At 37.9% G+C, this 11,233-nt stretch overlaps 1 protein-coding gene across 1 annotated transcript in view; it reads left to right on the top strand.

Moving 5' to 3' along the window:
- The window catches only part of LOC102882001 (formin-1), a 250,661-nt gene that overhangs the window by 76,006 nt on the left and 163,422 nt on the right, over positions 1–11,233 (top strand). The window contains 1 exon segment of the mRNA XM_015595813.2: positions 4,568–4,718. Coding sequence (XP_015451299.1) covers positions 4,568–4,718 — 151 coding nt within the window.

Raw genomic sequence — 11,233 nt, 5'->3', positions numbered from 1 at the left:
TTGCTTTCTTTCTTTTCTTTCTTTTAAAAAGAACCAGACATAGCTGAGTCATTATTAGCTCTTCAGGTCAGAGGGGAATCTTAAACTATAAACTCTGTGCTTAAAATCTGGTTCCCCGAGCTGCTCAGTGCCCTCACATCTTATACTTTGTTGCCCATCAGAAAAAGTACCAGTGAATGGATAGCTAAAAAGCACCTTGTTTTTGTATAGCTTGTTAAACTGGTTCTGAAAAGCAGCAAGATACGGTTGTTTGGAAACTTTCATTCAAACAAATGTGAATAGGATTTTTTTCTGTCTCGTTTCGGAGCCTGTCACTAGGACAATGAGAGATGCTCAGTTGCTTCCTGACTGCTCTCTAAGTTTGAAGTTCATTTGCTTGCCAAGAACAGAAAATATGGAACACATTTTTTAAATTAAGTTTTTTGAACTTATTCACAAATCAAGATGTGGTGGTGAATTTTTCAATTTATATAACATTTTGCTTGGGAAAGGCAGGCTATTGAACACAATAATGTGCAATTCACAGGTATAAAGCAACTGGAAATCACTGTAGGAGGAGGGGAGGATATCTTAAAACTAAGCATATGGCGAACTAAGTTGATTATGTACTTCATATTCGCCCCTTTCCTCTCGCCAAAAAGTAAGGGCCAAGAGTTTATGTGGGGAAAATCCTGATTTTTAATGCTGATACTTTATGATTTCCCAAATGAGTAGTTAAAAAAAAAATGAGATGATCCTGAAATAGCTCCTACCATTAGCTAAAGTATTAGTCTTCCCCTTTTCCCATTTAAGACTCAGATGACATTTTCTAAGAAATAATTTCCCAGAATATTTATTTGGAGTTGTATTCCCTTATTAGTGTCCTCAAATTAATGTGCAACCCTTCCAGGGTGATGAACCAACCTGTCAGCCTTGGAGTAATGTGTTAGGACAGCACTCAGAGCTGTCCACACCTGTGTCTCACTTCATTCCCCGAAATGCCTTCACTTCATTCCCCGAAAGACTTCATGAGCAACCAAAATCACAAATCATAGCAGCAGTATAACAGTGCCTCTGGGAGATATGGGCCCTTCGCCCACTGTTCACAGTGGAGCAAAGCCAAGCTGCAGATAATCCTTGTCTGTGTTTTTCCTTCCTTAGTTGGCCATTTTGAGAAAGAAAATTCAATGCCCAAGCTCTTATTAGTTTCGCCATAAATTTAGAGCTTCAGTTTTGAGCAAAATGGAAAGTAGATGAATGTACTTCCCTCCTTGACCTGTGACATCAGGAGAGCCCCACTTGGTGAACATGTCAGCCTTGAACCTGACTTTAGGGGTGGGGAGAGGCTTCCCTACTGCCGTGTGTGAAGACTGCAGTGTGGGTACTTCCTGATGCACCGCACATTCCATTTCTTGTATTATGGGCATCTCAAAATGTTTTCGTACCTTGGAGCATGACTACTTCTTTTAAACTAAAATGGCCTAAAGATTCTGTGTAGTATTCATTTCTGGACAAAAATAAAATTGTGTGGGATGCATTATTTTAAAGGAAATGAAATGCTGTTTTAATATTTTGTACAAGCAGAGGGGTAAGCACTTTGTATAGTACACATGATAAATTTTGGTCTTGGTCTTCTGGGGAACCAGGAGTATAATACTAATTTCCTCTGTTATATATATATATACTGCCTCTCACTCACCTAGCTTGCTTTTCATTAATGTGATCTGATTTTTAACTTTTGACATTTTTGCCTCCTTTGGGTGTTTGTTTTCTGGTTTCTAGAATAGGGAAAAGACTTTAGTTACAGAAATAGAAATCCTCATCTATCTACTTTTTCAACTTTCTAATAAATATCTGTCTTCCTAGTGGGTATATTCTCCTCCTCCTCCCTTAACCTTCCCCCCTCCATTTCCCCTCATGTCCCACTTTGAACGTGTCCACCTTGCTGAATCTGTGAAGACACCCAGCCTTCAGCATGCTCACCCAGTTTCCTCAGTTATGCCTACATTTTTGATCATTGCCTCTCCTGTGCTTCTTAATCGCCTCTCTCTCTCTCTCTCTGGATCTGAATCAGCCTGCCTAGCTCTGAAAGCCAGTAGGCACTTCGTGTAACTGGGAAAGGCCAGGAGCTCAGGAGGGCTGCTGCTTCTGCAGCTGCGGCCCAGGAAGGAAGAAGCGGGTTGACTCCAATTCCTTAAAACAATCTCTACTATACATTTCCTTTCTAGATATTAACTTGTCAATTATTCATAGCTGAAACTCATACTGTACTACTTTATTATCTTTTCCCTTGTCCTGTCATAGTTAATGTTTGCTACTAAGTCTGTAGATCAGTGATTCTCAAAGTGTGGCCCTTGGGCCAGAAGCATTTGTATCTCCTGGGATCTTTGGGTTTTTGTTTTCTGATTTCTAGAATAGGGACGAGGCATTTAGTTACAGAAATAGGAATCCTCATCTATCTACTTTTTCAACTTTCTAGTAAATATCTGTCTTCCTAGTGGGTTTGTTCTCCTCCTCCTCCCTTCGCCTTCATTCCCCCGCTTTCCCCTTTCTCCATCTGTCCCCTCCCACTCTTTCTTCTTCCCTCCTCCTTCTCATACCTTCCTCTTCTTCCTCCTCTGAGCTAGAATTATATGTTTAGTAGTCAGAAAAGAGTTGACCATAATGACAGATGGTTCACTGTGAGCGAGTCCTTGTTACTGCCCCATGAAATGCCAGTTACCACCAACTCAGTGAGAAGTGGTATTCCAAAATTCTTTCATTCAGTTTTGGAAATGTATTTTCCCATAGAAACAATGTAAACGGTGATGAAGTGCTCAGTCTGACTGCCAAAGGCAGTTTACTCTGGAAAATGAATGAATTATAGCATTAGTAAAACTGGCCTGAGCTCAGAGTCCCTGGAGCTGGGGCCAGGCACTACAGGTGCAGGGCATGGATCTGAACAGTCTGCCTGAGCTATCACGTCACCTCCCTCTGTTGAAGCGCCCTCTCCTCAGCTTCTCAGAGCCTTTACGAAGCCCAGATCAGGAGCCCTTAACAGGCTACATGCTCCAACATTCCCAGGCTCTCTTCTCCCATCAAGATCTCCCTTCCCGAATGTTGATGAGATAAGCACTTAACATTAACGGTGTTTCTGTTTCAAATTGAAGTTGAGTGGCAGAGGGCAGTGGCTGAGGAGCACATAAATGAGTGAGTGTACTTCATTAGAAATGTTTTAGTCCTTGGGTGATGATTTCACAGACATTTATTACACAATTATATGTTATAACTTACATATGTCACATATATACTCTTAAATGGCTCAAATATTATATTAGAAAAATTATAATTTTTTAAAAAGTAGAAGTGATTGTGGCCAGAACCAAAATGTCATATTTCATTGGAAAGGCAGACATATAGTAAAATGTGAAGATGCAGATCTGAAAAGCCATTATTCCCAACTGTTTTGAATATGAAAATCATCTTTTAGTATCAAAAAATTTTGTGGACCACCCCATATAATCTTTTAGTTTTCATTGACTGAGAAAATACATATTGAAACAAAGATAAATACTTATAAATATGGATCATAACGTATACATATATTTGAAAAACAATAAATGTGTAGTTTTTTTTTTCCCTGTGGGTACTAAAAGTGTTTAAAAATAAGACAAACTAATTTAAGAAAGTGGATATTTGGGCAAAACGTGTTCTGACTGAAGGAAGTCTAGACAGTAGTAACCCATCCGAGTCAGCTCTCAGAGACAGTTCTTCTGTCCCCGATTTGCCATATCTTCTTCCCTTTTTTTAGTTTCAAAACTAAGGTGCCCCTGTTTTTCAAAACAAAACAGTCTCCCCATGGCTGCTTTAGTTGAAATCCCAGTAGGGGCTGGCGCAATGGAGTATTTTGGCTTGTTGTTATTGTCAATAGTGTTGGAGTAGGGTGTTACAAATCAAGTATTTCTAAATGAGCACAGCTTGTTCATATATTATGGGTCCTCACTGAGTTGACCTGAAAACCATGTTTAAAACTAGTAGAAGAAATCCAAAGACAGGTCTTTTGGATTTTTCTCTCTCTCTTTGGATTTCTTCACCTTAGTACTCCATTTTCATTCTATTTAAAAATTATCCCCTCTGTGTCTTAAAATTGATTATTTCTCAGCCTTTATTACGATGCCCATTTTTATCCATCATGGAAATGCCACAGATTGAGGGAGGAACGGCTTACATGGCCTCGACGGTCTGAATCTGAGGATTTCTGGTCCCAGAGAGTTTCTCTAGATCTCTTTCTCTATCTCTAATGACCATTCTGTTTTGGAAATGTGTATTTGCTTTAATGACCTGTGGTATATTCTTACTTAAAAAAAAGTAACCCAAAAAAGCTTTTCTCCAAGCTGTATTAGGGAGCTCTCTCTCTCTCTCTCTCTCTCTCTCTCTCTCTCTCTCTCTCTCTCTCTCTCTCTCTCTCTCTCTCTGTGTGTGTGTGTGTGTGTGTGTGTGTGTGTGTGCGTGTGTGTTTAATGAGTTAAAAAATGAATTACAGATTTTATTGTATTCTATTCTCTTCTGTTTTGGTTCTTAAGTCTAACTTATCATTTTCTCTTTTAAGCCAAAGCACTACACCAACCTTATGGGATTCCTTAGAAGAACCTGATATTCGGGATCCTAGTGAATTTGAGTATTTATTCTCCAAAGACACAACTCAGCAGAAGAAAAAACCTCTGTCAGAGACTTATGAGAAAAAAAGCAAGGTCAAAAAGGTATTGAGTGATTATAGTAATCATTGTAATTATATATATTTTTTGTCATTCATGGGAATTCATTATGTGCTGCTGATTTGCCTTCCCTCTGTTTTTGAAAAAATGTTTTGGAAGGTTTTGAGTCACAGATGACAAAAAGGAGCCAATAGTTTGAGAATCTGTGCTTGCCTTTGTGGTCCTATCATCTGAATTTTCAAACTATTTTCTTAATTTAATCTGGAGTTTTTTCAGCCATTAATTCTATTGAAAAAATGGCTATTTAAATTTAATTAATAAAATTAATATAAAATAAAAAATTCAGTGTCACTAACCACTTTTCAGTTTTGTTCTGTGACTGGTACTACCGTATAGCACAGATATAACACATTCCTGTCATTACAGAAAGTTCTATTGGCTAGTACTGTTTAAGTATCTAGGATATTTTGGTGAAAAAAAAACAAACAAACGAAAAACAAAAAACCCAAAACCCAAAGATTCTTGTCCTGTGGAGCTTAGATTAACAATCAACATTAAAAACAAAACTTAAATCATGTGATAGGGCAGGTAAGGAGGATCAGCTCTGGCAGGTGGGGAAAGGGCTATGGTTTTAAATAGAGTGTTCAGGACAGTCCTCTGACAAAATAAAGGTGACTTCTGAAGTCTTAAAATCTGAGGCCTCCAGTCATCTTGCCAGAGAACAAGTTCAGGATCCTCAATCAGACAGCTGTGAAGTTGAATCGTAGCTGTGTCATGCACTGGTTATGTGACCTAAGTCAAAGTTCCCCCACTCTGTGCCTCGGTCCCCCAACCATAACGTGAGATGATGTCTGCTTGTACTGTTATTCTAAGTAATTATTAAGTGAGTTTTAGTGTCTGGCACACAGTCAGCCATCAACAAATGGTAACTACTCTCCGTTTGCTATATTTGCTGCCACTGCTATTTCTCTGAATTAGTGTTTTGATAGTAGCATGGATGATGTTAGGGTAAAGTACTTGGTTCTGCTATTGGTTTGCCATGTGAGTGTGGGTAGGTTGTCTTCCTTCACTAGACCATATTTTGCCTTTTCTGTAAAAGAGGATTAGCAATATCTGAGTCTGCCTAACCCACCAGGATGTTGTGGAATTCAAATATAAGCGGGTTTGAGGAAGTGTGTAATATTGAACGATACTATCATCAACTCATTATTCTTAAATTATATAGTGGGGTTCATCCATTGGTTCATATCTCAAGTAATGTTATGATCATGAAATCAGCTCTGCCTTACAGGAGAAAAACATGGGAAAAGTCTGAATGCATCACATTCAGATTTTCCTACTGACTTGAATTATGAATGAAAATCACAAAGTTTTTCACCTCTCAAGTACACTGGAATTGTGTTTTTGTGAGAAAAATGTAATCCCAATAATATATTTCACAACTAAGCTTTTAAGAGGACATATTGCATGGAACAATTTGAATTTTTTTCCAAAATGATTAGTTCCAGGCAGGAAGTCAACTGATATACTATAAAATGTATTCCCATGCAGTTAGATTCATATGCGATGAAACAAGTGTGTTTTATAGGCCGGCTGGCCTTTGAAATGCCATCTACAGAAGCAGAAGACTATAGTTTCCATACAAAAGGCAAAAGAAGAATATATTCCAAAGAGCACCTCAATTTGCCACTTCCAGGAAGCCTTCTCTGACTAACCGTGAACTAAATGTGCTAAATGCATTCTGATGCAATATCATATTAAACTTAGCTTTGTTCTCTATTCACAGATTACTATTACTTCTTTTGTTTCTCTCTCTAGATGCTTGGTAACATGTTTCTTACTCATAAAAGTAATTATTTTTATTTTGGTGAAGGAATATCTTTTAAACATCAAAGCATTTGGTTATTTATTATTCTTATAATTGTTGTCTATTCCACAAAGGGTTTTCACTAAGGCAGTTAGCACCTGATTTGTTTATTTGTTTCACTGTCTGAGGGGGAAATACCCTTCATTTGAACTCTTTAATCTGTCTGAAGAGTTAAGTTGCCGTTATCCCATATAATCTGCATCTTTGTAGTGTCTACCTTTTTATTTAAGTAGAAGCAAGAATATAGGTCTACTGGACTTGATAGTCTTGAGACCGCTTGGAGTTTTCAGTGGGCTTAATGGCCTACATTAGAGCTGAGATTTTAAGTTTTAAAGAAAACAACAAGCTGAGTCAGCACTAGATAACTCTAAGCCTGCCTCTTATAAGTCTTCCCTCCATGCCTGTGGTTAGATTTCCAACATCAAGATGGATCCCTTGGTCTCTTCCGAGAGTCAGATGTTTGTTTTCTTTTCTCTTACAATAAAAATGACAGTGAATTTTAGAGGTTGTGAGCAGCTGAGGAGTTTCAGCGTTGGGGCCAACTTCATCAACTTAACCGCAGAATGGTTCCCATACAAGATGACCAGGAAGACACATAGGTCTTGCCAAATAGGTCTTTAATAACAATCAAAGTGGAGTATGTGTTGGAGATTGAAATATCCAGCATTCTGGATCTCAGCTATAGGGGCTTAGCCAGCATTGAGATGTACATGTGAACATCTCATAAATGGATCTGGTCTTCATCCCTCTCTGCATTCCAGTTGTTCCTAGTTCAGAAACAATTGTCAGGATTCTGCTGAACTCAGATGCTAGTTTTTAGTTTCATATTCAGTACTAGATTTTAAAATTCCCATCAATGAACTGACTTAAAGCAAACAGATACATAGATTCTTAAGCTGGGCAGGTAGCCTGTTTTATAATATCATATAGTCTAAGAATTAGAAGGAACCTTACCATTCAGTAGCCTCATTTGGTACATGAGAAACTGAGACCTAGAAAGACCAAATGACTTCTAGAGTTTGCACACTTTTAACTGGGAAGACACTGGAAATGCCGATCACTTGAGAGGATGTACCAGAGCCTCATCATATTTGTTACCCCTTTACTTAAACAGTAATTTGTCACAGTGATGATGGTAACAACATTTACTGGGATGATCATTTTGATGTTTATAAATGAGAGGTAGCTATTATTAAAGTCCTCAACGAAATATAGTTACACTTGTACAAATCCCACATATTTCCTACATTGTGAAATTATCTAGTTTTCTTCATAGTCTTCCAATAGGAAGCCAAATCTTTGAATAAAAAAGTTTTACATTTAACTTCAACAATGAAATATGTAGATTTGGAGATGTTTCCCTTTGACTCCATCAATATTTTGAGTATTAGCTATAATTATATACTAATTATGACAGATTTATGTTGGATACTCAGGCGTGTGCCAACCTTATTAGTGACCCCAGACCACTCTGCCGCTACAAACATAGAATCACCAAATTAAGAACCAGAGTTCAAAACATCAGCTCTCATTGGCACCACCAACCCTTAGTACTGTCTCCTAGTTTATGCTCTTTGATAACCTTCAGAGCAAATCATTTAACTTTCCCACACTGATTTCATCTCTATAAAATGGGAAATAATAGCTCTTTACAGGATTGTTACGAGGGTAAAATGAAATCATGGTTATGAAAGTACTTTATTCTCTTGAACTATGTATTAATCTCTTAGTTTCTGAACCAACATGAAAGCTTCACAAAGAAATTCTTGAACATCTTTGATTTCCACAAAGTGTTTGTTGTTGTTGTTGTTGTTGTTGTTGTTGTTGTCGTTTTTGCCAGGGAAGGGGTGTCCTTAAAACATTAGTATGTCCATTCCTAAAATTATTTGAAAATGGTGATCTCTATACCATCCTTGTTTTTCAATATTTATAGAATTCCATAGCTTCCTCTAATGATATATTTTAGTAATTAATCTTACATTGGTTTATATGGTCTGTAAAATAAGAGTTTCCATTTTCAAAATGCCCATATTTACATTGCCTGTAAATTACATTTGTTCGTGGAAAGGTAGGTCAGCACCTTGACAGAGAGCCAAAAATCTACCTTTATTGTCTGAGATTCTTTCTTCTGGTGCCTGTCAAGGAAGTAACCACTCTGATAAACTTTCCAATTGCTTTCTAAACTTGCCCCACAACTTTCAGAAAATCAGCATGACCTGCCAGTATTCTTCCTCTCTTTAAATGTCACAGTCTCACTTTGAATTATAAATAATTTCTGTGCTTGTTCCCTTCTCTGTAAGATGTATAAGATCGTTCCTCTTCTGCCTTTTTGATAGATATTTCTTAAGAATAATGAAATAATGGCTCTTCCCTGAGCGCTTTATGGGGAGGGGGGTCTGGAGGGGAGGGTTTGTGACAGTTCAGCAGACACTAGTCTGTTGAAACGTCCTGGAGCCAAAAGCCATCAGTTGTAATTTGGTCACTTTGGCGAAGATCATAGCTGTAATTCTCAAATTCCAGACTTGGTGTCTCAGTTTAGTGAGGAGGGGAGAAGGGTGGAAGGAGAACATTGTTTGGGAGCCTGAACATAAATTTATAGGGTTCATAACCTGTTGCCTTCCAAGTTTATATGATTTCAGCTTTTGTGTACAAAGATCATTTCTCTGGCTGCCTTGGTATAAGGTATATGCATTATATTTTTCCCCCAGGAATGGGGATGAATTTGCAAACTCCTTTATATTTCTCATGTGTTTGTAAAATGAGCAGGGAGTTTAGAGGCTATCATCTATAGAAATGAGTGAGATAAATTGACCGTATGTTGATTGCATCAATATATGACTTCGAGGTCGTTCATTAGTATTATGTCCAGAGTCCTTGAATAATAAATAGCTGGAATGATCAAGACCTTCCTGTTCTTCAGCTTAAAGGCCCCGGAATGGTCAAATCTACTGAAAGCAAACAGGAGCTTTTAGTTCTTGACAGGCACCAGTTTACGAAAATTCTGCCTTGTAAATTTTATTTGGAAATCAGATGACCCAAAAAGTTTAGTTGTACTATTACTTTATTTACTTATTGGGGAGGAAAAAAAAGGTGGTTAGAATTTCTTAAATATGGATATCAATGATTCTTTCAGAATGTTGAATCTGAATATTATTTTTGGAATTCAACACTGTTTCTCTCGTTGGCTGTTAAACAGTAACTTAATCTGGACTTGCACCTCCGGCCAACTGCAGTATCATTAGGATGCTCATTACCTGCCCCAAACCACAAGAGGGCACCTCAGAATGCTGAGATATAAAGCCAAATTATCTTCGATTCCAGAGCATTGAGAAATGGAACCTATGAGAGAGTAACTGCCCCTCTGTACCCTCTTTAGTCTTGTTAAATTTCTTTATCGTGGCTTATGAGGCCAAATTTCACAGCAAACTATCCACACAAAATATTGGGAGCCAAATGCATATTAGAAAGGCTTGTAGGAATTAGTAGAATAGAAATCATTAGTAGGCACAGTTCCACTGCTTAGAATGAATGATTGCAGTCTAAAAATTTATGAATTATTATACTTAGCCCCTTTGGGACTGTTTCTGGAATCATCTATACGCACACACACGCACACACACACACACAGCATGTGAGAGAGTGAGCTTATAGCTTTTTAAATTTCCATATCTAAAGGGAGTGAAGATTTGTTTGAATATACATTTGGGGTTATCTAATTAGAAAATGAAGAAGAATGACTGGATATTATGAGGTAGGCTATCAGAGAAACGTTATAAATATGTGCATTTTTTAAAAGTACAATCCTTTCCTTCTAGTTGAGGAAAATTTTGAAGTCTTGCCTGTCTTTTCCTGGACCTCTTGCATTTATGATTATCACAGGCCCTTCTCTAAGACTGTGACGTGGGCCAGGGCTAGATAGTAGTTCGAAGGTGAGTGCCAGTGCTGGTGCTTTGATCGTGGCAAGGACTCCTCTGGCCTCCAGTTCTAAGCTTGGAAGTATGTGAGATAACAAGAATAGGCAACAATCTTATATGTGTACTTAAGTCACAAACTCAGGTCGCAGAGATACTTTTGCGACTGAACTCAAATGTTTTGCAAAGTGCGAACATCTCCAATATTTACAAAGGTCAAAACAGACCCTGTACATATTAATGTTCTCATGGGCATACGCTTAATATATACCTGTTGGCTCTGACCTTAACCAACTATTGACTATTGGGCAAGTCTCCTAAATTTTCTGGGTCTCATGTCTTTCATCTGTCAAAAGATGAGAACTTTAATTAGATGAATTCCAACAATCTGGTTATTACTTCTACTTTGCAAATGGGGGAACACTTAAGACTCACCAATTTTTGTATTATTTATTCGAGGGTAGATGGACAAAGGATTCACACATGACCCAACATCTCAGCCCTCAGATCCAGGCACAATCTGATAGATCAAGCAGCCTGATACCATCAGTACCATGTTGCATGAGTCATAAGTATGTGGGAGCTCAGAGAATAGTTGTTAGGATTTTAATAAAACCTGGTCTTAAGACATAAATATATTGGAGAATTGTATTAAACCAACTTTCTTTATGTACTGGGCTACTAAAGGACTGGAACTATGATGGGAAAGACAGCAATGGAAAGGCACTGGAGAGCTTGTCTGGAAGGTAACTAGTAGTTAGCTGCTGAGCATCTAGCCATGT

Source organism: Pteropus alecto, unplaced genomic scaffold (genome assembly GCF_000325575.1).
Source record: "Pteropus alecto unplaced genomic scaffold, ASM32557v1 scaffold86, whole genome shotgun sequence".
NCBI classification, from domain to species: domain Eukaryota; kingdom Metazoa; phylum Chordata; class Mammalia; order Chiroptera; family Pteropodidae; genus Pteropus; species Pteropus alecto.
The sequence above is the reverse complement of the archived record's forward strand: the minus strand, read 5'-3'. Positions and strand labels throughout refer to the sequence as shown.